The sequence below is a fragment of the Tauraco erythrolophus genome, chromosome 3 (genome assembly GCF_009769465.1).
Source record: "Tauraco erythrolophus isolate bTauEry1 chromosome 3, bTauEry1.pri, whole genome shotgun sequence".
NCBI classification, from domain to species: domain Eukaryota; kingdom Metazoa; phylum Chordata; class Aves; order Musophagiformes; family Musophagidae; genus Tauraco; species Tauraco erythrolophus.
Genome location: NC_141467.1, coordinates 281,969 through 309,585, shown reverse-complemented (window position 1 = coordinate 309,585; position 27,617 = coordinate 281,969). Strand labels below are relative to the sequence as shown.

General features: G+C 40.6%; 1 protein-coding gene across 3 annotated transcripts in view; it reads right to left on the bottom strand.

Moving 5' to 3' along the window:
- CDKAL1 (CDKAL1 threonylcarbamoyladenosine tRNA methylthiotransferase) overlaps positions 1-27,617 on the bottom strand; it is a 337,692-nt gene that overhangs the window by 70,638 nt on the left and 239,437 nt on the right. For all 3 annotated transcript variants that reach the window (XM_086608947.1, XM_086608948.1, XM_086608949.1), the window contains exons 11-12: positions 16,622-16,802; positions 4,810-4,872 (exon numbers count right to left, since the gene is read on the bottom strand). In XM_086608947.1, the coding sequence (XP_086465073.1) occupies positions 4,810-4,872; positions 16,622-16,802 (244 nt within the window). The remainder of the gene's footprint in view (positions 1-4,809; positions 4,873-16,621; positions 16,803-27,617) is intronic.

Below are 27,617 nucleotides of genomic sequence, written 5' to 3'. Positions count from 1 at the left end.
AAAAAGAAACAAAACACAACCCCACCACCACCTTTTTGTCACTTAATTGTGTACCTTAATACAATGGTCCATATAACTTGCCAATCACACAGGCTTTGTCAAAGGGGTTTTAGTTTTTGGAGTGTTTTAACACATTAATATGGAACATTTTAAAGCATGAGGCTTAAAGCTTTTACAATTATTTTAGTTGTATTGCATCAATTAGAGCACATTTTGAAACAGTAATTTCTTTTTTTAAATCCTGAATCCACTTTCAACTTGGAAAAAAAAAAATCTCTCACAAAACCCTTTTCAAATCACATGAACATTGGCTTTATTTCTTACTTGGTTGGACACAGTATACGCTAAAATAAATCACTAATGCTAGAAGACATGACCTTATTTTTTCATAGATCATGCCCCATTCTTGAGCAAGGTTGTGAAAGGCAGAAACGAATCCAGAGCTGAGTTTTAAGCACAGCTCACAGAGGATTTCCCACTGTAACAGCACAACTGCTGCTGGAGGCAGGCATGGACATGTCCCAAGGTCTCTCTTTCTGGGTATCCTCCTTTGCAGAGGAGCAAAATGAATAAGAGTTTGCTATACTGTATTTACTACATGGAAAAACATTCTTTTGTGGAGCATAAACTGAGCATTATAGTTTTAAACAACTGCTCCAGGGCTGGACTGAATACTTAACTCATCTGACAAGAAGAATCAAAGGGATCAGGGCTCTGTGCTGCTGAGTTGGGACAGCTGGTGCATACTGGATCCTGAAGCTCACATTAAGCTCCTCAAACCTGTTGTGTCGAGCAGGGAACCTGCTATCACAACTGCCTCAGTGGCTTTCAGAAAAACTGGGTCACAAGTTTTACAGGGCAAACATCATTTGGGAGCAAGATCCTATGGGAGTTAAACACCCACTGCAGACAGAATGAAATTCTTGCTGTGTGCCATGTGGAACCTGAGAGTGTACACGCAAAAGAGATCCAGCAGAAATTACTTGTGTGCAAACACAACCTTTCATTAAATGAGCTGGTAGAAAAGCGGCCATGTTACAGCTAAGGGTGAAAAGAGCACTCCTCGACTATCTCATCTTTAATTCTACGTCACTACACCTGTTACTGCTACAGCTTTATGAGGGTGTCAGTTTTATCTTATTTTTCTGATGGCCCTACAAAACCAAACTGTACCTCTAAGTGGAAGAGCTGTTCTGTTGCTAACTAAAGAAAAGTTACAGCAGTCAGAACTTGACTCTCACGTCAGACCATACACACTCCTACTCTGCGTAAACACAGGAAAAAGCAAGAATTTCAGAACAAGGAACAGCTTCATCTACAAACGGAGTTCTACGTATTTTTACACATGCTAATTGAAATAAGTTTGAATAAATGGCAAACACCCACCCACCCGGAACAGCTTTTCATAACCAAGATATATTTCAGCATTTCCTAAATAATTACTCAGTTTTTGAAAGAATTAATTTTAGAAGATACTTATTTATTTTAACAACAACAAAAAAATCTGAGAAAAGTGAGCTTCTTTTACGTGTCTGACATCAAAAATTAAATATATTTCCCAGCCATTCAAGACTGATGCTACAAGGAGCTTTGTCAGTGGCACAGTATCCTAAAGATCCACAGGTTCCACAGTCGGAGGCTCTGTAAGCACTACGGTGACACCAGGTGAAAGAGAAATCCCCTTGGATAGGGTAAGTACACAACCAAAGGGCAATTTTTGACATTTGCCATTGTATGGTTTCATCTGAGCAACGAGAAGGGCAACTAGATGGTAAACTACACGTATTTTGTCCAGCATTAAAGAATACAGGAGCTTCACTACTCCTCCCCTGCTATCAGCAGAGGCAGAATATCTCCCACTTTTCCGTCCCTTCTGCATGGAAGAATTTAAAAGCTCTGCCCCCTCTGCTGCAGAATTAAGGCCTCACTAGATACAAGATAAGACTCCACACCTCCAAGTAGAAGGAAAAGGAAATCCTTGCTTTCCCCCTCCATACAAGAGCTGGCTTTTCGCTTGGGAATGCAGAACCACAAACACTTAAAATGTCTTTCAGGATGCAGTAACTTACACTAGATAGGCAAATACATATTGAGACAAAATTTCCAGGAATAGCTACTATTTCTAAGAGCAATTGGTCTGACTAAGCATAAACAGCAATGAGGTTGGTAAGGTAAGAGTAGTTACTCCATCCAAACATCACTGTCCGGTTTAGTGAGCGAAGCACAAGCTGGGAAGAATGAACGTTTCCTGATCGACTTTTCTCTATTCTATGCAATATCCCATCTTGAACGGATGAAGCACTACGAAATCTCGGCAGAGTGTCCTATTCCAGCCACTGCAGCTCCTGAGCTTCCTTTCTACATCTGTTTTAACCACTACTGCCAAGCCCCAACTCACCCTTTAAGTTTCTCTCTTTTCTACTTCAGAAAGGTTCTCAGAGAAAAACCTTTTAATAACCAACTAAGAATCCTGGAAGCCAGTAATTCACGTCATTTGTGCCATGATCCTGCATCACCAACACGTTCACAAAGCCATCCTAAAATCCCCTTGTTACGTTTACTAAAAATAATCTACAAAATAGCAAACAATCCCTCAAAACCCAACCCTTCTGACATGTACATCAAACAGAATTAGAGGAAATACAGACCTCCACTTGAAATAACTGTATTTTCAACTAATGTTGATGCCTGTCAGATTTAATATAAAAATTAAAAGCCCTTCACTGGACTGCAACAATTGTGAAATTGGCAGCTGAGGTGGAAATTAAAAGCACAGGGCAAGAAATCTGCAGTGAATTTGCTGCAGCCACTACAACTAGGAAGTAGTTAGCAGAAGGAAAACCTTCACTGTCAAATGGAAAACAAGGAAAAAAATCACCTTTTTATGAAACTTTCATTTGTCCTTTTTTCCCCCTTTTGCTCTCAGACATATATGCAGAATGTGCTTGGAAACAGCAAAAGAGCGGAGCTTCAAAAATCATTCTTCAAACAATTGTGCTACTTTTAATAATTTATTAAAGGTCCTAAAACAAAGATCAAAAGGGAATATATCTAAGCATTTATATCCAGGTCCACATTGCCTGATGACTAATTTGTAAAGAGTGCACAAGTCTTCACAACTGAAGCCAAAATCATGTGAGGACACTTTGATATAATGCCACAAAGGATACGAGCAGGAAGGCAGCAGGAGTTACAAATGGCCAAGCTCCATTAAAAGTGCTAATAAAAGAATAATGGCATTTCCTTGTACTATGAATAAAAGTGTTTGGCACAGGAGAATTTAGACACAGAGAGAAATATCAAAGCTTCTGGTTCATCAGTTGCTCCTCCTTATTAGATCTTAATTGACTTATTATTAAATTTACCTTAAAATGCTTCAACTCAAAAACACAATGGTCTCATTCAAAATCTTGTTACACTAATTTCCATTATTCTTCATATTTCTCAATTTTTAGAGGCCTTTAATATCTGCTTTACCAATTCTTGTAAATAATGCAAGTCTATCTATAAAAAAATACTTCGAAGTGATGGATTTAACTTGAAATCATATAAAATTAATTAAAATTATAGACTATACCAACTATTTGACAATGTTTTTATAAACTAAATTTTGAAGTTGCTGGTAACTATGGAACTCTCATAGCAACAACCTACCTGACAAATTTAATCCATTAATATTTACAAAATGTGTTTCTTTCTCATAGACATGCATATGTTCATCAGTAGAGGCAGGTGCACGTGCATACACACTTCTGCCACCTTCCTGCCCAAATATAAAACCTAGCTAATTTTTCCAATGTGTAGCTATTTGGTACATGGCCAGGAAAAGAGAGGGTAGAGTTCAGAACTTTCCTTTGAAATGTCTAAACGAAAAATCATTTCAAATCTTTCTTTTTTTTTTTTGAAATGGATACTTGCAAATTCACACATGCTTTGCAAAACAGAAGCAGCAAAGGCAGTCATCTCATACTGCTGACAAATTGTTAAAGGATTTAGTGCACTTGCTTAAAAAAACATGCCCACAGATCCATCCAAGACAGGAGGAACTCCCCGAAAATATTTACAAGCCTGCTTAACTCTCCTTCAATCTGCTGCTTAATGGTCTCTCTTGCATAACGCCTGCAAAAACCCCATGACACAGTTATAGCACAGAAATGTTGTGATCTCTGTCTCCTGGTTCTCCAAAATCTTCTTGTAAGAGCTGTCATGTTTTATTTCACATTGCAATGTCTTTAGGGAAGTGATCTTTTTTTCTTACCCCATAGTATGGGATGTAATGAACAAGTTCTTTCACCAGGGTTCCCAGACCTTACAAACAAGGATCGAGTTGTAATTGTGATGTGTATTCCTTCTTCCCCCAGACAACCACCAGGCTGTTGGCAAAGCGGCCTCTTCCAAGGGTGCTTCCAGAATCAATCGATAATTCATTAGTACCAGGGAGCTCAGGGCCCAACTGACACAACAGGCTGAGCGACATACTCGAGGGTGACAGTTTCTAAACGGGAGGGAAAGAGGGGAATGCAGTGCCACTCATGGTCACTTCGCAGAATTCAGTGTCAGTCTATAAATTATCCTGCTATGAGGTTAATGTGACTTACTGGTTTAACAAATCAGAAGATGCAGCTTTCCAAGCTTGGCTTGAAGAAACAAAGGAACATTTACGTGATAGCATAATTTAAGGAACAGGAATATCCTAGCACTTTCAGTTTTATCATTTCCTCTCATTTTTGCATTAAACATGAAATACAGTAATCACAACCATTTGGAATTATTCTTAACAACAAACATAGGTAGTATATTTTTTCTTACCTTATGGTCATATGGATTGTATGAATGAAACAGCTGGGACAGATCCTTTGTTCTCTGTTTTTTCTGAAAAGTAATATTAATAGATAAACCGTATTAGAAAAGTTACAGGAAAAAGAAAGAGACTACTGATTTTAAAAGCTGTATGCAGGTACAAACACATTCTCTCCCCACTTTGTTAATGGAACTGTAGGTATGAAGTGTATGCAGATTAAGGATATTAAATATGACAGGAAATAATTAACATATATATTAACAATGTTAAGAACATATCCTTAATAAATAATCAACACTAATCTATGGAACACACTGGAATGTGTAAACAACTCTGTTTTAATTTCTGCACAATAAATCATTAATAATGTCTTAGAATAGAGATAACAAAACTTGAAGATTAGGCTTCAGTCTTGCAAAGACTTGTCTGCTGCTCTAGCATATACCTGCAGTCCTGCTTTACAGCAGATCAGGTTTAAAGCAAGTCAGTTTAAAGAAGAACCATTTATTATTTTTCGATTCCTTTTGATGTTAATACTTTCATTGCCTGGATTGGGGAAAATTAATAGGTGGAATGCCATTTAATGCCAAGGCAAAGGGAAAAAAAACTTCTGTTAAAAGCAAAGTTCAAAGACAAAAGTTGCTTAATCCAGCTTCTAGTGCAATCAATGAAAGAGCTTTCAGTGATTTCAGCAGATGTTAAATAGACTCTCTCAGCTGCATCCTATGGAGGGAGGGCAGGGAGAAAAGAAAAACACTCTTCATCTTTAATGCAGGGATGAGTCACAAATAAATTCAAAGTTTTATTATGTCAAAATCAACGCTGACTTATCTCAGCTCGGGAAGCCAAAGCATTGCACACTGGAAAATGAGTGAAGGGGAGACAACTACAAGAACTCCTTGCTTGTAGTCTGCACTGCTGTCTTAGTATAGTCATCATTTCTGTGAAAGCAATTTTCCAACTAGACTGGTAGGATCTCTTCATGTTTCTACCATGCTGGGAACTAAACAGACAGCTGCATGACTGCAGTATTTATTTTCACTTCTGGAAACTATAGGACAATTTAGTAATTTTTTTGTTATGCAGAACAAATTACATATTTCCTTTCTTTACAGAGTTTTTCTTTTCTGTGAAATGTTCAGATGCAGCAACTTAGTTATAAAAGCTGTAACTTTAGCTACTAGTACAAATTTATGACAGCTGGATAGTTCTGAGTCATTCAAGGTATCGGATTAACACTACTACTTCTGTGAGGTCTCTACCTATGTTTTAGTTATGACTGCTAGAGAGTCAAGAAACTGATTTTTTTACTCCATGTCCCTCTTCAAACAAGACTGGTAAATTTTGTTTTCAGTATGAGATGTTTACTTCTGTCAGACAATTCTATTCCATTACCATAAGTAATACCTAACAGGAATCGTTTCTGAGTTTACTAAGGGGCTTTAAAACTAACAGAAGTGATATTAAAATAGACATTCCTGTTAGTACAGACTTTCTCAGCAATTGAACATGCCTTTGCCAAAGAAAAGATGTTCCTTAGTAGAGGAACCTTCACCCTCTAACCCCCATTAGTACCTCTTTTATTCCAAATGGGAAAAAACCCACTCAAATGAAAGCATCGGATAGTACAACGCAAATCCCATCCCCACCCTACAACGACTTCTTTCCTGGTAGTATAGTTACAGGCAGTGAAAGTGCTTAAAATACTATAAAAAGGATTTGGAGAAATGTGATAATAAACTGAAAAGATATATCAAAATGATTATTTAAAAGGTTGCTTAAAAAACTAATTTAATGTAGAATCATGCAATAAACCAAAAGTATTTTAGCTTGGAATCTGGAGACCTCCACTGATCTTTCTAGAAAAAAAAAATTCCAGAAAAAGTCTAATTCTTGTTTTTTTTCTTACTGAAGACTATTTCTCTTGGATCCATTCCGATGATGCACTGATTTAAATTTTAAACCCACAGTCCTTAGTTTTCAGCACTCAGAGAAACAAGTTTAGGGAGATGAGGTAGATAGATACGTTCAGATTCTGTAGTGCAGGCCACTAGAAATATATGCATATGACTGTGCAAACAATTTTTCACTTCTCCGTTTCAGTAAGTTTTAAAAACGCCACATTATATGGCAGACACAACGGAGACACTTCTTATTTCTATCTTTAGCTGGAAAAGTATCTGAAAGCGTGATAAGAATGGATTAAAGTGCTGCTGCAGGACTGAGCTAAATACTGTAAAACCATACATGCACGTACACGGAATTACGCCGGGACGGAAGGGTTTCCCTAAGTAAAGCTGCACGTTTGCACGTGAACTATTTCAAACTGGTTACTAAAAGACACGTAAGTAATTCAGTGCTGCTCAAAAGACAGGTAGTGTCCCCTGGTACCCAAACCCCACCACATAAACCCAGCACAGAAGGCATCACTGGTTTCCTTTAGACTCAACTTTCAGTTGTAAAAAGTCTATTTTCACCTTCAAGGTCCTCAATTCCAGCCTAATACTGCAACAGACCTGCAGATCTTACCAACTCCCTTGAAAGTGTCGGCCTCAACATATCGTCAGCAAAGTTCTCCTGCTTTTGTTTTTCTGTTTCCATCCTTTAAAATCCCACCAGTATGCAGGGCTGCCTTCAGTAACAGGGACTCATATCTGTTTCCATTCAAATATTCCTCTTTTCCTTCATGATCACAGTGACTAGGAACATGTGTCAAGGCAACCAGATGAATGTCTATTTCAGATCTCTTCCCTCACCTACCATCTTCCCCTTCATTTCTCTTTTACATACTGCTGATCAGAACCAAAATGCAATTTTATTTTGCCACACTATTTAACTTGGAGCTTATAAAGCATCCGACCCACTTAAGCATGCTAACGACCAATAGCAACACTGTTCTTCTTTCAAATAAGTCTGGAAAAACACATCACCTATTTGTGTAGTATCTAGTGGATTATGTAATTTAGAGTTAAAACCACATTAAACTTTGTGAGCCAAAGCAGAATTTAGCTACAACTTTGACAGACTTTGGGAGAAGAATGAAGCAGCTTTGCAAGTCTCTTCACAGTTTTCTTCCCCAGTATTACGAAAGGCATGGAGGGTCCAGTGTAACAGACACTTTCAGGAGCAGAAAACACGAGATTGGAGCTTTCTTTTCTGAAACAGCACGTCTGAAATATTTTGTGTTATGGCATTCAATAACATGTGTTTTCTGAGCAGTAATGAAGCTGTATCTTTCTTTTCACCCATGTTACAACTGTGATCTCAAAACTACAAAGGCCCTGGATAGTTCCAAACTCCGGACTTTTACGGAACAGAAGGGAGTAACTGCCTAAAACGGACTCACTGTGCTACTTCAACTACTGATACACATGCAGTTCAGTATTTAGCTTGGGTTCAGAAATTACTTTCTAATCATTTTGGATCCATACATGGAAAATGTCACTTGGGGTATAAGGTGCTATATTTGGCAGTTTGCCTCAGTGTATTTTGTATGCTCTTTAGTCTTTTGTATACTCAGTGATTCTTTCTAAAAAAATCTAGAACAAAGTTTTCTGAGCCCATGCAATGTGGTTTTTGTCTAAAAGAGGACAATATATGAAACTTTACGCGCCTCCACTAATCATATCAACCTGGAAAACGATTGCAAACACTGAGGTGTGCGTACATGCGCGTTCATGCAGCTTGTAGTGTGATTTAAATGTAACAGAAGTAAAATACAGTTATGCATTGAGTTTATCCTGATGCCGTTTTATATAAACTTATTTTGAAGAACAATGTCACAATCTTGAAAATTCCCATGACCTAAGTTTAGGTAGGAAATGCAGAAGAATGATACGTACTCTTCCACATTTTTATAAGCAATTCCAATGGATGCTAAACCATAAAAGCCTGCAAAAAAAGAAAAACCTCCAAGACACCACTATACTCATTTTGCTAAATCACATTTCCGTTTTTTGACTTTTGAAGTTTTTCTGAGAAAAAGATTTATAGTGAAAGAAGAAATTTACCTGAGATGTTGATCACGTATGTATTTACATTGGAGGTAAAAATGGTTTTGTCTCTTAAAAGCAAAGACTATTCCAACTTATCTGTAGGGAGTACCTTCCTGCCCTTCTATTCAGCACCGGAGTATTATACAAAACTCCTGATGCTATTTCAGCTTCCTTGCACCTAAAATCTCAGCATTCCACCACTGTTCCCAGACAGACTCACAAGGGAAGGAAGATGGATGATGAATACTCGTGGCCACTACAACTCTTACAAGACTACACTTTCCTAATTTTTTTTATATTGGACAGTCAACATGTGGACTGTACACGGCTACAAGTGTCAACCCACAAAATTATACGACACTGGCAGTGGTTTCAGGATTCTTGCAGATTTTGTAACTGTTTCTGGCTTGACAGTGAAGTTTAGAAAGAACTCTGCCACATTTTATTTTCCAGTGTCCATTAATTCTTTTCCTTAACAACATGGCCTAGAATGAACCCATAGCTGTATATTTACTTTAAGATGCTCAATTTTTCAAACTGAATTTGTATAAAGTCTATGAGGAAGCTGTTGGTAATCTTCATTCCAATCACTTTCCGCTGTAAAAACGAAGCAGAAAACTGCTTCAGAATTCAAAAAAGTAGAACACCAACTTGGTTTCCCAAGTGTATTTCCAGTCTAGCTTTGAATTTTGACTTGCTTTCTCAAGCAAGACAGTCGTGCTCCTTGAAAGTGCAAGACTTCTATTCCACCAGATGCCTGACGAACACCAATGCAAGATTTAAGAGCCACGGCTCCAGGCTAGAGTCAAAATATTCTTGTCCCTTCTCGGGGGTCTGACTCTGCACAGCCCAGCTGTGACTGTGTAATTTAACTCATTCCCAGATTCAGCTATGAACTGAATTTCCAGCAGCTGCATAGGCAGATCAGTTATAGCTTTCCAAAAGGGTACAACCTATTTTAAAACCTACCAGCTCAACTGTCTCCCACAACAACAAAAACAGATTTTAATTTCAGCACTTGGTCAAATAACGTAAAGTGGTTTGAACTTGAGCTGAATCTAGCTCTAAAATAAAACTGCCTTCAAACTTTCGTAAAATTCTATTCGGTGGTTTTGTCCAACCACAAAAAACCTACTCACAGATAATCACTTTCCTTTGAATTCATCGTACAAACCCGCGGTTCTGGCCGCACACGGAATGGTGAGCACTGTGGTAGAATTAAACATACAGCATAAAAGAAGCCAAATGTTTTTACTATCTTTCAACTGGGGAAAAGGAGGAACCAGGCTTTCACAGGTCAGTCAGTTTATACAGTTCCTGGAAAAACAAGGATGAAAATATGAGAAACTATCTGTAAGCGTCCAGAAAGTGACACAAAGAGCCAACACTGATTTGCCACTAACCAACAGCCATATCAATCAAAATGAATCCCGTCAGAGAATAACTGGGCTTGTCAATAAGAGAAATCATAGCTGTCTTGATGGTTTGTAGGGCTTTCTGCAGTACCTCACATGTTGTTCTCAGCAAAAACGTAAGGAAACAAGGTTTAAATAAAACTACTAGAGATCGAGTACAAAACTTGCTGGAAAACGTTAACTTGGAATACCTCAACAGTTCAGTGACTAATATAAAGGATTACATATTGATCTTTGCTTCATAGTCTGCCTCCACGTCCAGCCATCGCATTTTTCACTCTCTGGTCCCAAACTTGCTGTAAAAGTCTTCACTCAGGTCTTTGTTCTGGCAGAGCAGCAAGCAGTAGGTAAAAGTGTACTGCTGAAAAAACAAAGTGTAGTGCAGGGGTTCAGCAGTTGAACTCAGACATTAATCAGTCTTGGCTTCTCTTGCACATAAAAGTACATTCTGCACGTTACACCATGCACTACTGCGTGTGTTGGGGCATGCATGGCAGGGGCCAAGCCTCTTTGATACACCAGAAGCAGTTACCACAGCTGCACCTAATTCCTGGGGCATGTCATGTCATTTAGTCACAGCACTTACCAAGGGCACTCAAAGGATGGCAGACCAGAGCAGCAGTACTGTTCAATAAGTCACATTGCTCCTGTTCCTACTCACTTTTCTTTCCTTTTCACTTGCCTCCTGATCTCCCCAGCTCTCTTCCTTAATTTTAGAAGAAGAACATCCCTACATATTCCCATTACATGATCTTTGGATTTGCCACCGTTAGGCTAAGGCAAGAAGTACCACTGATTCTGCTATGCCTGTGCGTCCCCTCCTTTATGGGCACTTAAATCACATCAGCTAATCAACACCACCCCAAGCTGCACTCTCACCTGCAAGAGCTTACCAGTGCAACTGGTCCTCTCGCATATCACAGAGTACAAGAAACTCTATGAAGTTATTTCTAAATCCATCCCAGACAGCAGGTTAATTCGTTCCTTGCCGTAGCTCCAACACTGGCTTCCCTACACGCATCGTGCCACGTCGCTCCCCACTAACGCCGGAAGCACATGCTCAAAGGCCAGAGCAGCCCTCAACTGTCACCTCTCCTTACTGTCCGCTCAACGAGGAGCTTACCGGCCTTTTCTTTGATGGTGCAACTGCAAGGTTCAGCTGTGCTCCCTTTCCTCTAGAGTTGTGAACAGAGCAAGAGGTGTCTCTTGCACAAGCAGTGCTACTCCAGTTTCTGTCCTGCTGCTGAGAGCTAAAAAGTGCTGAAGGAGAGGACAGCTAGCACTGCCTGATGCAGGAACATGGTTATTTCTCAATCAGCCAGGGACGGTTTGGCGACACACAGACAACTATTTATTTCGAATAGGTAAGAGCACATGAGCTACCACAGAAGATTCAGCTGTTCATGCATGGAGATTCGGAACCACAAAACCTATATCCATCCAGCAAAGGAGGAATTAAACATCATACTGTATCTGCTGGTACCCAAGAATACCTATTTCTAGTGCCTTACAGAATTTTAACTGGTGAAGTGAGCTATGGGGGATCTGCAGCCATGCAGTCATCAAAGGGTGTCAGGAAACTTTTTGAGAGATTTCTTAGAGGGAAGCAAAAGCAAAGCAGTCTAAGAAAAATAAGTAGCCATCATAGAATAAAGGTATAAAATATCAGATGGTTGGTCTGCTCCCATATGGTCAAATACAACTTGCCTGGCAGACAACACTGAGAAGGTGGATACTGCATTATGCTATTCTTATAGAAAAAAATCTCTTAGTGCATTATGTACTCCTCCTACAGCTGGGAAACACAGGGACAGACCTAAGTGATGGATTGATTAAATAGAGGGGGATACAATGTCTGATCAGAGATTATTTTTCTTTTCCCCTTGTAATGATGGGTATATTTAAAAGATAAAATGCCCAGTATATAGATGGAAGAGGTTTTAGATCCAGGAAGAGTTTTGCCTGGACACAACATCTGGGGGTAGATGAATGGCAGAGGGGCAAACCACCCGCAGTGTGGTCGGATGGACACGGCATGTTCCCACAGAGGAGAAACAGAACATAGGCCTGGCCATCCCTGAAACAAAAGCAACTACTAGCCTGGGGCAAGTACTGCTTGGGATGAAGGCTGCTGAAAACTGAGCTTTTGGGGGCCGGGTGACACTTCCAGATGGGAGACACGGTTTCACATCTTTGTCCACCATGGACACGGCATGCCCACCATTGCCATCATGTTCTGAAAGGCTTTAGTAACTCCCTACTATACACCATAAATGAAAATATTTCTGAAGCAAATTATTTTTGAGATCAAATAGTAGTTCAGTTATGAGGTTTGCAACTTGGGTATTGACCTCAGTACAGCAAGTACAGTGCTTAATACAACTAATATAGAAGAAAATTTAGGGAGATACTCTTCAGAGGAATTGAAGGAAAGTTTCAGTAGTTGACTGACATAAAACTTTCTAGCTGAGAGCAATGTAATTATTTGATGACCTATAGAAAGAGAGAAAAAGATTGTAAGAGGAAGTGAATATATAGTATTTTATCTAGATGTCACAATGCTTTTTTTTAAAAAAAAAAATCTAATAATTACACTAATAATCGAAACTGAAAAGCTTATACTACTGAAAATACACATAGAAAGATTGGAATCCACACCGCAGTTGAGGGCAGTGTCATCATGAAGCTCCAGTCACATTACTGCACTCCAACCAGCTGCCACCTCCTCTCCTCAGCAGAGACGAACCCACTGGACCTTACCGCAATATTTTCGAAATGGCTATTTCCTCGTGTTGTTTCCATGTGACGGAGATCAAGCTGATCCCGAGATCATGATGTCCCCTAACGCTTTCGGAAATTGCGATGGACCAAATCTCAAGGACAGAGAAAATCTCCCAAGTCCCCGGATAAGTAATAGCTACCTTGAAAAATTAAAGGATGGAGAAACTACAATTATCAAGAACATAAGGTGTTACAGATCCTTAATTTTAGAGAAAAAGAGTAATTTTTACACTTAGAATTAAAGCATCCTTTGCAATGCAGCTAAGCATAAAATCTCTACCAGACGTGTCTAAATCGTGTTCTGTTACATTGCTTATTAAAATATTTATCTGACTAGACTCAGTAATTTCGGTCACGCAACTATCAGCACCATTGCTTTTACGATTGAACGCAACAGGGAAATGGAGAAATCCAGATGATGATGGTTATTATTATTACTGTTATTAATATGCAAAATAGCATTTCATAGTTAACACACTTTTCTACAGACAGCCCACTAAGGTAAAGAGCATCTAGACTCATCTCAAACAACGTATTTAGCACTAGGTCGATAAGATGGGGGTAAAAGCCAAGAAAGAGAGAATTTTGGGGTAGCATTTAAGTTCTAAACATCATCTTCACTTGTTTTTAATGTACACGACTCAGCATCACTGCAATTGCCTATTAAAAAACCCTAAAAAAACCCCGTGCCCAGTTTTGCTTAACTGTGCTCTAACTTTTTGCTAAACCGAAGACAGCATTTATGGTAAGCATAATCCAACTGATGGATATGAAACAATGACACCATTTAGACAGATGTCTCATTCTCCACGGACACTTTTTCTCCGGGAGATACAAGAAAGGCCTGCAGCCTTAACCGTCCTTTCTCAATTTATGGTGGCGGAACTGTCCATCTGGATTAGTGTCATCCGCCCTTTTAGAAAAATATCAGTGCCTGTAAGGCTTTCAAAGATAATTATCTATGTGAAGGGAAGATTCCATGTTGACCTACTGATTTTTTTTTTTTCTACTAAGATAAACTCAAATGAGGGTTTTCTCCTAAAAGGCAACTATATTTAAGACTTCCATCAAAACCATGCACTAAAAATTTGAAAGCACTAAACGTTACCATGCTTAATATTCCACAGATTGTCCCTAAAAGTCATAAGGTCTTCCTAATAGTGACAGGGCAAATATGTTATTATTGCAGCTGTGCTACTTGGGCAGAATCACTGAAGCTGTCTTGAACCAAAGCTGGAGAAGTAGAACTCACTAAAGTAGAGCAGTTTGCAATAGCAATAGATCTGTCCATTGCAGAAGTATTGCAAAGCTGAAATAACATAGAAAATACCTCCAGTTTTTAGAAAACAAAGACAAGAATAACAATTGTCAATTAACTTGCTCCCTGGTTCAGCACCTGTAGCTAAACACCACAGCCAGTCCTACGGACAGACGCGCCGCAGCGGATAATGTCAGGAACACCCTGCAAATGCACTAGCTCAGAAGTTCAGGGGATAACACATCGTGCCCCAGGTGCACTCAGGTACTTGCACGGAACAGCTCTATGTCACGTTATCTGCTACATATTTCCCTGTGCAAATGCAATAAAATAAATTCATGAACAGTAAGACGACACAAGTAATATCTGATTAAATGATGAGGGGGTAAGAGTGCATAATGTGGATTGTAATGTGCTACTTCCTTCTCCTAGCAGACACACACACATAAGTTACTCCAGGCAAGGAATGACAAACGAAATGCCTGTCCATTCTTGGTAACGCTGGAAAGACCATCAGCTTCTGTCTAGAAGTAACACAAAAATAAAACAAAAGAGATTAGCACAAGCTGTTCCTGCTCCGTTGGACTAGTTACTCTCTATTTCTACAAAGAGATAAAGGAACAAAGGATCTCATAATAAAGGATTTTTGAAGGACTACAGGAAAAAAAAGAAAAGAGAAACAAAATCTATTAATTACAGATTTTCATCAGCCCTGGATTAGAGGCCTCATCTTATTTGAAGGTTCTAATTCAATGAAAGCAATAAGTACTACTGCTACAAAATCAGAAGAAAGAATGTAAAACTGGGTTAAAATGACATTACCATTTTCCAAGCAACACTCCTAACCACAGAACACCTAATGTTCTTTTTAATAATTCATCTCTTCACATATTGCCTTCCCATGGCACCCAGTTAAACAGCAGCCAGCAAATTAAGTTAAGCTCTTTGCACCTCCTGTGAAAACTGCGCGCTTAAAAACTTGTGGATAAAGAATGCAAAACAGAAACATAAACCCAGGTTTTGATTTCTATTCTTCCTAACTTCCAAAATAAGATTTCTGCAAAGATTTACAAACAAAAGTTTGTAAAAAGCATTTGAAATGAATAAAACTACTTCCATAGTGTGAGTTGATTACACTAAGCAGACTATTTCAAAAGCAGCAATTTCTCTCTGAAAACTCAGTATTTCCCATTCCGAGAGAGCCCACAACGAACGAGCAGTCGCTGCTCAAGCTGTACTCCTCTAGACAATGAGCTGAAGCAGCCGAATACAACCTCATTTGTCATCTCCAGCAGCTGACACATCCTAAGGAATCTGTGGCACGTTCTGAGAGTAAGCAGAAATACTTTGCTGAGCTTTCGGAGGCGTAAGCGGAGGGACACAAGTACTGACACACGGTTTTGCCTTCGTGTGGGTGTACCAGGATACACACACTGAAATAAACGTTTGTCTATTTAAACTGATTCACCTTGTTGGCTGACTTTCATTTTCACACTGAAAGGAAATACAAATGTTATTTATGTCCATAATAATGGGATAATAATGACGTGATTTATTGTAGAGGCAGTCTCGTATACTTTCTTGTTCTGAGATTCAGATTACAAAAACTACAAATTGAATTTTTTTAAAAATAAATCAAACCATGCCTTCAGATGTGATCGCTGTTGTTATTGCTTATAAACAGCTATTTGCATCAAACAAAATACAGTCAATAGCGACCACCTTCTATATCAAACCAGGCTGTTTTCCTCATGGGAATTTGAGATGAGAGTGTTGCTAGTCAGGAAGGAGTACACTTCTCATGCAAAAGTAGAAATAAAGAATGAAACCACCTGAAAACTGAAAGATTAAATGCCAATTTTATCAATGGCCTTTAACACGCACCCTGAAGGAAGCACAGTTTGTAAGCAGTGTGTAAGCAGAGCCTCGAGAAGAAGTTGCCTGCAAATTTGATATCTGACAAACCAGCGATTATCATTGCTCTACTGTTAATACTTTATATATAATTATTGACAATAAGCTTGAGATTGCTGGAGTCACAAAAGCCTTTAAAATGGAAAAAAAGACATGTGTGATCGATCAGCTACCACTCCTGGTACTTATTCAGCCAGAACTTGACAGCAAGACACGACATCAGTATAGCCACTATTTGACCATTCCTAGCACTCCGAACAGGAACCGACAGACGAAAACGCGTGCAATGACCTAGCTAACCTCTCAAGGCAATTCAGCAACCACTTCACTTACCGCACTGAAAAAACTGGAATTGTAGCATAGTTCTGCAAAAAATCTACATTTTCATGTACACGGTTTATATATTTAAAAACATCTGAGTACACTGTGTGCAGTGGCACAAGAAAATGGATCTTACCACTGCAGCTGGAACTTGATGCATTTTTGCAGCCGGGGTTCCTGGGCGCGGGTAAAATTGATTAATAAACAAGCTGGGAAACCTGTACTGTTCTACAAGTTTCATTGTTTCTTGAAAATCTTCATCTGTCTCTCCTGGAAAACCACAGATGATGTCTGTAGCAATTGTTATTCCAGGCACTCTGTAAAGAAAGTAGAAAAGAACATTGAACTAAGGACATTTAAAAGTCTTGCTCTCTTAAAAGCGAGTGTACATAGATTTATAACTCTTAGACTTTATTGACAGAAATTGAGACCTAAAACGATCTTTGGAAAAACATAATGAGATTTTAATACCATTGCTTGGTAACAAAAAGCACATTCAGTACTCATCTGAGAGCACAGGGAACAGAAGAAAGCTATTGCAGCAAATACTGGATTAGGATTATGGCAGAACAGCGAAAACATCTGGACTGGCTCCTCCTTCATTTGAAATGACAGGTGACCAGCAGAGCTTGTAAACTTCTTGAATTCTGATTGCTTAATCTACAAAATTTATAACTTCTGAGACTTAGCCACTAGAATTTGTAAAGTATTTAATGTTTTGTAACGCTGCTACTGAAGTAGAACAGGATATCCAAAAGAGGGGACGGACATGCCACATAACCCAGCAATTCTGAAGAAAATTGGCTTTGGAGCCAGTAGGACATCTCTTCGCACAAGTCAGTACTCCACAAAACCAGCCTGTGCCTCCCTTCCGAGGGACAGCAAAGCACTGGTGTTCCCAAGTGCACAGGCGCTGGCCCCTGTGTTATTTAGCAAGGGCAACATCTCCTCAGTGCTCCCCTCGCTCCCAACCCCTGCGCGGAGCCGTCTGAGCGCGCGGCTAACGAGGTGGCCACCAGCCGCAGCAGCTGGCCAGCAGGACGCTCAGAAGGGGTGAGGTAGGGGGGGCTCAGCTGAAATTGTGTCGCAGTAACAGTCTTGGACACGGCAGTGACATGTCACTGAGCATTGGCCTCAGATGTTGGAGTAGCCATCCTGGAGGCTTGCATCCAGACTGGTGGAGGCAGCCCTCGAGTTCTAGGCTGCAGGGAGTCCCCGGGGGCTCTCTCTGACACCAGGAGATGGCCCTCTGGCCTGCAGGAGCTGTGCCTCCACTGGAGGAGTTACAGAAGGATGTGAGCAGGCTGTACAGCGGCAGAGAAGATGAAAGGGAGATGGACAGGATCTTCTCTGCAACTCAGTACCTTGAAGAGCCTCAGCCTCCATCTGCAGCAGAGAAGCAGGTTGTGTTAACCCTCACTACCAAAGGAAGCAAAACCTCTGCAGAAGGGGAGGATGGAAGCTGGTGACTTCCGACACCAAGAGGAAGGATCTTGCCCCATCTAAAGGCTTATAACTGCAAAATAGGTTCATCGCTCTCGAAGTCGAAGAGCAGTCAGATGGCAGAGCAGTCAGACATGCCAACAAGCAAAGTATCTGCTTCACCTAACCCCTAAACCACGAAAGGCTACCAGGAAGAAGTGGCAAGTCATTGTAATGGGCGACTCCCTGCTGTGAGGGACACAGGCATCCATCTGTCAACGCGACCAACCATCTAGAGAGGTTTGCTGTCTGCCAGGGGTCAGGATCCAGGATGCTGTAGGGCTCATCTAGCCCTCTGACTACTTCTTCCCACGGACCGAGCTCTGGGGAGCAGCAGTCAAGGGCATGGGCGCTCAGGCGGTGAGGTCCTCATCAGGAGACACTTTTTTACTGAGGGTGGCTGAGCACTAGCACACATTGCTCAGGGAGGCTGTGGAGTCTCCCTCCTTGGAGATATTCAAAAGCTGTCTGTACGCGGTCCTGGGCAATTGGCTCTAGGTGGCCCTACTTGAGCAGGGGAGGTTGGACAAAATGACCTCCGGAGATCCCTTCCAACCTCAATCCTCCTGTGATTCTGAGACATGGCCCAGAAAAATGAGTCCTACAATCAAGAGATTACTGCAAAGTATTTACAGAGCACTCTATGGGACCCAGGAGAGATCAACTCAGTTTTTCCAAATCTGACGCTAGCCAGCTGGATGACCACTGCCCTCTGAGAAACTGTGAGCCACAGCACTGTTCTGTATTCAGCCTGCTTGTGTAAAGTGGGAAAAATGATAAACCCCCTCCGCAGAGAGGTGGAAATGTATAGTGCTCACAAGTGCTCAGTGCTCCCTACTGACACAGATGAAACTGTTTCTAAAACACAGAGTTGATTCTGCACTATCAGTAACAATGATGAACTGGAGAAAACATGATTTAAGAGGAAAAGTAAGAACCCTGTAAAGACATGGGTGGTATCTGACTTAAAGCTGGCCCTGTTTCAAATGGGGGAATTAGATGAGATGACTTCCAGAGGTCTCTTCCAACCTAAATAGTTCTGCAGTTCTTAAGTATGCCACAGGGAAGGGAACAGCTGAGACAGCTGCTTGTAGGGGTGAATGGCATAAAGACCACTGCCACAAGCAAAGCTCACATCTGAAGACCTTTTCTCCAACCTGAAGAAATGGCTGGAAGGCTTCTCTTCCCCTCATCAAGACAAGAGACAGCAGAACTGCAAATACAAATGCATGGAATCCAACGAGCACTTATAAAGCAGAGGAACGGCCAAAGAGAACTATCATTTCTTATTAGACAGTACATCACCACAGAAAAAATAATGCTGTGGTTACAGTGGGTGAAAAAACTTGAGTTTGAATAGCTGAAAGAAAAACTGCAACAACGAGCTCTACTGGAACAGGAGAATCTGTTGGCAAAAGACCCAAGAAAGGGAAGCAGAGAATATTGTTCTTAGTAATTTGGACTGGTGCAATATCAGAGCTTCAATTCACCACAGCAGCTTTCATACAAACAGGATACGGTAAGTAAATATTTAATTATTTATTTACTTATTTTAACTTAAAATAAATAAATTTTTAGTTTCAGTTTTGGATTTGAGCTTATAGTAAAGCAAACGTCTTGGCTTCTTTTTCCGTAAGTCTGTATATACAGTTAGCCACACAGGAATTTGTTACAGACATTGTATTATTAGAATCTTCTTTAACTTTTTCCTTATGAAAAATCCCCACGAAAGAAACCAAATTCTTTCACTTCCTTTTTGTGTTCATTAATTCAGATTCCACCATCTGAGACGAAGTTAAAACACGGCATTCGAGTGCCAAATCAAAAGCAGCGTAAACCGGAACGTTTTCAAGGACTTGGCCCAGTAATGGGAAGTGGGAAACACAAGCTGAGTATTGCACAGACCAGCAAAAACCCCGGAGCTGGCAGCTGAGTGGCCTCGGCCACCGTTGCCACCAGGATTCCGCTCGCATCGCAAGCCTCCTGTGCAGCAACACGACCTTAGGGAAGAAGTAGTATGGGACTCGATCGATCACCACCGCCTAACACGAGCTACCGTTTCTCACAACGTGAACAGAACATTCATTGCGTTTGACAAAACCATTACAATGACATTATTTTAACCATTTTAATGACACTATTGGCAACAGTCAAAGCATTTATTACCAATGGTAGTAGTAACACCATCCTTCACAAAGGTTTGGTTGTTTCTATAGCAACATGAATTATAAGGTCTAGTCAAGCTAGATACAATAAAATATGCTCTTTTTCTCCATAATATCGGTTGTCATCCATTTAAAAGGAAATTACATATTTTAAAAATTCATAAACTCTACAAAAGTCTGAACTCCATTTGGTGATAAGGTGCTAATTATTTTAGTAATTAAATTTCTTCCTGGATGGAATTATTACACACAAAGAAAAGCTAGGGTATGAAAAGAGAATAAGGACCACAGTGCACTCAGCAATGGCAATTAATTACTGTTCAATCCAGTATGACTGCCTAAAATATGACATTGCAGAGTGCATTTTTATATCACTATTGATTGTATTGTTTAAAAAGTAGTTTCAGAAGGGGAGAAAAGCATGAGATTTCACTCAGAATAAAATTCAGTTCCTGACAAAAATCAAGCTCTTAGCCTTTCTCAAAGCACTGATGAACAAAAATAAGTACAATTAGTTCCACACGCAAAACATCATTTCTTAATAAAAAAAAGGGGAAAAAGGATATAATTGCATAAAAATATAAACCACGTATATACTTGAAAATTAAAGTGGCCTTTGTTCTGACAGTCTGAAAGCAAGCAGCACAAAATTCCTTATTGCATGAGGATTCAGATGAAGTGCGGGCAGCAGGGCGAGGGAGGGGATTCTGCCCCTCTGCTCGGCTCTCGTGAGACCCCCCTGCAGTGCTGTGTCCAGCTCTGCGGTCCCCAACATCAGAAGGGCATGGAGCTGCTGGAGCGGGTCCAGAGGAGGCCACGGAGATGAGCTGAGGGCTGGAGCACCTCTGCTATGGAGACAGGCTGGGAGAGTTGGGGCTGTTCAACCTGGAGAAGAGAAGGCTCCGGGGAGACGTCCCAGTACCTAAAGGGGCTACAAGAAAGCTGGAGAGGGGCTTTGGACAAGGGTGTGTAGTGACAGGACACGGGGCAACGGCTTTAAACTGAAAGAGGGGAGATTTCAATTAGATCTAAGGAAGAAATTTTTCACTCTGAGGGTGGTGAGGCACTGGCACAGGTTGCCCGGAGAAGCTGTGGCTGCCCCATCCCTGGAAGTGTTCAAGGCCAGGTTGGATGGGGCTTTGGGCACCCTGGTGTAGTGGAGGGTGTCCCTGCCCATGGCAGCGGGGTTGGAACTAGATAATCTTTAGGGCCCGTTCCAACCTAAACCATCCTATGATTCTATGTTTAAAAAATTGTGCCAGCTATGAAATTTGATGAAAAACTACATAAGAACAATTTCTTGTGCATCAGCAATATTACATTGTTTTTGAAATGAAATGCAGTTTATCTATTCTGAAGTAAACAAACAAAAAACTGCTGGACATCCCCAGTAAGCTTTTTGTAACATTTATTACATAATGCACTTACAGTAAGTCTAAAAATTCAGTTGCAGCAAACGTTTTCTAGGGTCAGTAGAGAAGCTCCACAACACAGTGTTCAGTGAACCAAGAACACACAGTGGCCCTTGTGAAAGATTAAGTGGTTTTAAAAGAGCAGGAAGTTGCTTCAAACATGCAGAAGTCTGGATGCTCCTTACAGCCTAGCTAATGGAGGTGGTCAGTCCCTTTCCATACTTCTGAGCATAAAATGATTTCAACTTTGCCAGCCTTTTTAAACCCTCATAATCCTGACAAATGCCTAGAAGATTGTGTGCAATCCTTTTATCTGGCAACCATAAATCTTGCAAGATTTCTTCTCTGAAGACATACTATTGTCTCCATTCGCTCAACTTGAAACCAAGAAAAAGCAGTTTCAAGTCGACTCTCAATTAGAACATTTCACAATAAAACTGTGGAATTTCAGAAAAAGATGAATTTGAGGAATAATCAATGCCATGTATAATATAATACAGCCCTAATAATTAGGGTTCCTCAACATTCTCCCCTTTATGTCCATCTACTCAAGGAGATTTATTCTGTCATCCTGAACCGGACCAGCAATACAAGCACTGTCATCTTGGACAGTTCTGATCATCGAAAAGGAAGCAACTAATTCATCTTACAGTAAAGAAGCGTCCATTTTAGTGTGATGCTCTAACGACCAGCACACCTAGGAATGATCATGAACAAGTGCTGAGAGGACAGGTACCCAAAACCTCACAGCAAGGAGGAACAAAAGTGTTTGAAGGAATGCAGTAGAAAGCAACATCTTGCCCTCTACCTGAAGAGGAACCAAGTCAGCCTCTTGGGTCAGAGAAAAAAAAAAGGGTTCTACCTCCCACAGGAGCGGCTCATGCCTGGAAGTAAAGCCATGGGTTAGCAAGGAACGTGCTGTGGGCAGCTGCAGCCCTAAGAATTGCCTCCTCCCAGTCCCCCAGTACCTGCGTTCGCTCTGAACGAGCCCAGCAGAACAAGCCAGGCTGAGGTGAGCTCTGTCCTGCTGCAGCTGGCTGGTTCCTGGAGCTCTCTTTGCTCCGGTATCTCTGTTGCCACTGCTGACCAGCAAGCAGTGCAGGAACACCCTTCCAGGGACGTTCCTGCTCCTTTCTGCTCATCGTTAGCGATGTCAGAGACAGCGGAGACCGGACTCGCCGTAACGGGAACGCACGGCAGCCATTACAGTGACAGCTGGCACAGACCGATTCGCCAGCACAGGGAGCTGGAAGAGCTCACGATGGAAGGGAAGTTGGGAGTGAAACACAAAATCCACAGTCATTTGATTTATGAAAGAGACAGAAGTGTTAAGCTGCCAAAAAAAGCGCCAAACACTGCTCCCCCCTACTTTCTCAGAGCCAGCAACCCAGGAAAGCCACGGCTAAAGTATGAAACTTGCCAGGATTCAGGTGTTACGTGGCTCATTGCGTGTGGCTTTAGTTACAGAAAACATCTCCGTTAGCAACATCCCTCACAAACCAAACCCGTGCTCAGGGAAGAAATTACATAAAGAAGCTAAAATTCGTCAGCACCTTCACCTACTCATGGGAGCACCTGAAATTCTTTTGCATGATCACATATTCTGCCCACTTCCCTTCCAGCAATTAACATTTAAATCCAGCAATGACTTAAAGCCGTCGGCTCGCTCCTAACCAAGATCCCCCACCTCCGCCCCTCCCACTAGAACAAAATACTGGATCAGAATAAATAGCTGTACAAATAAATTTAAACCACTGTATGTTTTTACAGAAGGGTACAAGAACTGCCTGCAAAATCTAGAGTAATTAAGGTCAAAAGATAAACTGTGATAACCTAGCAACTTCTCGATTTATAAATTGGAAATTCACATTGAAAAACTGTTAGAAAAAAGGTGGAATTCTCATGAAAATAAAACCAGTCTTCTCTGAAATGTTATTTCAGCCTCATATTATTTTATATTTTAGAACCTTTCTGCAGTATATGCCCATTTATGGAACGTGCAAATAAAATGAAGTCAATGGATGAAATACTTCGCAGGTATCAGAGTTGGTCTTTCGAGCATATTTACATATTTACCTGACCAGGCATCTCAACGTGCCGTTTTGTGCTGGAGCTGCAGGAGATGTTTGCATCTTCCCCATGACCACACACAGTCCTCCAGGAGCCCCTTTCCCCCCCTCTTTCTGTTTCTCTACAAAGCCTAGTCTTGAGGGATTCCTGACTTGAACTTGAATTTCTCACCGAGGAGTCACACGAGCTGGAGCTGGCACACGAGGAAGAGCCTGCTCCGCTGGGAGCACTGCCTCTTTCAGAGGCAAGTAACAACCCGAAATCTCACCTTGCCTCTTTCTTGACTACCTGGAGATTGACCTGAGAATTAAGCCACGGGAAGGTCCCCACACTTCTAGAAAGGGATTCAGCCTACTTCTGATCTGAAATCCCTCTGCATGTCTCTCTCTCCATGGGCTACCAAAGGAGCACAGCACAATATACTCCTAATTTAAGTGTCTGAAGTTAGGGGAGTAAATCTGAACATAACTTCTGAAGCAAGGGGTTTTCTATCTTTTTCAGTTTATGATTTACCCTAAATCATGCAACGGATGAACAGACTGCTAATAAATGCATATCCACTGGCAATGTTTTTCTTAGTAATCTTTCCCATATGTGTCTAAAAGTAGCCCAGGATGTACAAGTTCAAAACCTCTGTGGCAGAAAAAAGAGCTCTTTCAAACCCTCATATCAATCAATTGCTCAACTGGTTACACGTGGAGCGAAACTGGAAAGCACTTTGGTTCAATGACAACAGACCTTTCACTTTTAATCGATAACAGACCGAGCCTCCCGCCTAGACACAAACTACAGTCCGCAAGGCTGTTCCGCAAAACGCAGCTACACATCATGGATGTGAATATTTAAGAAAATGATCTAAGAAAATAAGCAGCACTATCAAGTTCACCACCAAACTCACTTATCAGTTCGTACTTTAAATTTTGTTTAATGCTGCCGTTTCCTTTTCCCGTGTTCAGTTGCTCTAGAGACATGACGACGTCATCCAAAGTATCAGGACAAACAGTGGGAGATTTTGCAACTGAATGTGGGATGAGTAGGGAAGATCCAATCATGACTTTTCCAGAAAGATATTTAAAATATAACTATAAAATTTATCAATAAAAGTATAAATGGCAAGACAGGACAGACATTTCAGACTGTGATATGATCTAAAAGAACACAAAGATGGCAAGATATTGGAGTAAACATGGCCAGGGAGTCAGACCTCAATAAAATAAATATAAATAATGTAAAAGTAGTATCCAGTTCCACTCTTCTACAGGTAGTATTAATATCTCTGACTTCACGCCTTGTTTAAGTCATAGAGACCTGATGTTTCCTCTATCAAACTGTCCATCAAATTGAGCCAATGGAAAAAGATGAATTTACCACATTCTGACTGACTTTCTATTAAATATGTAATAAACTGTACTGGAAAAATATCTCAATGTATACAGCATCCAATAGTGTCAGATACAATCACACACTGAGACAAATGGGCCTCTCTCTAAAAAAGAAAGCTGCTTATATTCAGTGCAAGAAAAATGTTTATTTAACAAACTATCAGGCTTAAACTTCATTATTTTTAAACTGTGATGCATATTAGTTTTTCAGACCTTCTGTTTTGATTACTTTTACCAAATTCAGACCTGTTTTATAGAGTACATATTTCTATCAAATACAATAGCATGAGATTCCACCCTGGCAGGACACCTGCTAACATCTTTTATTCATGTACGTGTTCCCACTGCAAAGAAATTACATTATTTCAAATATTTTAAAATATTCTCTATTACTGCCTAACACAAGTCCAGGTTGTCTCACAAATCAGTTCTCCTTCACCTCCCAGTTTGCCTGCATTAAAGTGAAGATAACTTTATGTTGTTATTGTTTGTAAAAGTCTGTAATGGCTTTACTTGTAAGTCAACTCACTTGTTTACTTTCACTCAAATATCAAAACACTGAATACTAGCAGATGTTTAAGTAAGTCATATTTTGTTTATATGTGTAAAATGCATAATTTTAAGACTTTTTTAAAAAAATTTGTTTTCACAGCTTGGATCCTGTCTCTCTGAAACTAATGCCTAAGACACAACAAACCACCCAAAGAAATTGTAATGCTGTATTGTTTAAATGTTAGGTTTTTTAAAAAATAACAAACCAGACAAAAGAAACCCAGACATGACCACAGAGAAACCCCCCAGTGTATTTCTTCAGAGTATCCTTGCAGCTTTCCCTGAAGAAAGGTGTGTGCACATACACACATGGGAGAATTATCGGCAAGACCATAAATCCTAGCATTTAATTTGGACGTGATTCATGGTGAAACACTCCAGATTTCAAGGCCAGCAGCAACCACCCATTAAGCCCAGCCTTACAGCCACAGCGTCACGGCGTGCACGCTGCTCTTTGCATCCCACACCTCGCAGAGCACGGGAGGCTGCTCGTGGTGGTGATTCCCTCAGGGAATACGTTACACCTGAGCATTGTGATCTGCTGCAACTTCCAACGGATTTGCAAGTGCGGCCCAAGAGGTGGCTTTTGAACTTGGGATCATTAGCAGGTTTGATGCGAGTCACCTCACAAAGGCTGCAGAATAGCAGCTGTGATCAAGTCCCACAATCTAACAGCTCTCAGAGTTAAACTGAGAGTGAGAACGGGTATTGTTTTATGCCTGCTCTTTTCCCAGCCCACCTCCTGCCTCCAAAAGAGCTCTTTCAGAAACTGGGCTGAAGGACACCAAGAGGCAGCCAGGAGACCTGATTTCCAGAACTGAACTTGAGAAGGTATAGATATGGAGGACTCCGTGCGAGTAAGGACTGCATGCCCTTATTGTCGGGGAATAGTGACCTAGATAAAAAGCATACTTCATAATTAGCATGGCTCACTGCCTGAGGATGAAAGAGCACACACAGTTGTACTTTCCTTAAACAACAATAGTGAAGGTTGCTAAAGTTCCTACTAGATGCAGCCCAAATGTTTTAGAAGAAACATTATAATACTTCCCATTATCAATTATCTTAAAATCCAACCAGTTAAGGCTTGGACTAACTTTATACAAATATAAGGTGTTATACTCTTTTCATAAAAATGAAACATTTTACAGAACTTCATTACAGATTTATAACTTCAGATCATTACGGTTTTATGATTACAAAAATGAGTGACTTAAGACAAAAAGCTCAACATCCTTAAACTTCATTTCCATTCAATCTCTAATAAATACCATCTGCTGTGTACTTTAGGGATATAATACCCGTCAAAAACTCAGCCTTATTATGAGAACCGGCACCAAGTTGATCTGAAATGCATATTTGAACAGATGTGTTTAAATTACATCTCTCTGTCTATCCACACGCATAAATTCAGAATAAGCGCGTGTTGATTTAAAATGCATAAAAAGGGATTTGGAGATGCATGAAAAGTGAACAGCATCTCAACGGATCAAGGCTTGCATTACTAAAGGTCATCACCAAAAATAAAGTTTGAATTTATTAAGGGCTGCACCAGGGAACTGTTCTTGGGAACCGACTCAATGTTTGCTGCGCTAAAGCAGCCATTGAAATGACACTCATTTTCGACGACCCTTCACTGCTCAACACTAGAGCTGTCAGGCACGGTCAGAAATAACAGGATCTCAGCCATGAGTAGCTGAGAACGTGATAGACTTTCTCTTGGTCTACACAATGCTTATCACCAATATTAAACATCTTGGGCTCTGAGGACCCATCCCTGCCTGTTCCAGTGACAGTCATTTGGCCCTCCCCGCTGACACAGAAATCCGGCACACAAACCGAGATGATTAACACGCCTTTTTGGCACCATGAAACCAAATGAAAAAATTGCAAGCAGTGCTCTATTAACAAATGCTAAAAAAAATACAATAAAATCCTTCTGAACTTGTGTTTTACCCTGCCTCTATCACCTACAGCCCTGCAATGTTTCACGGACTACGAAGACAGATGGGACCAAAGGTCCACCTGAAGCCAGCAGGCTACTACTGCCAGCCATCAGCAGCAGCAGG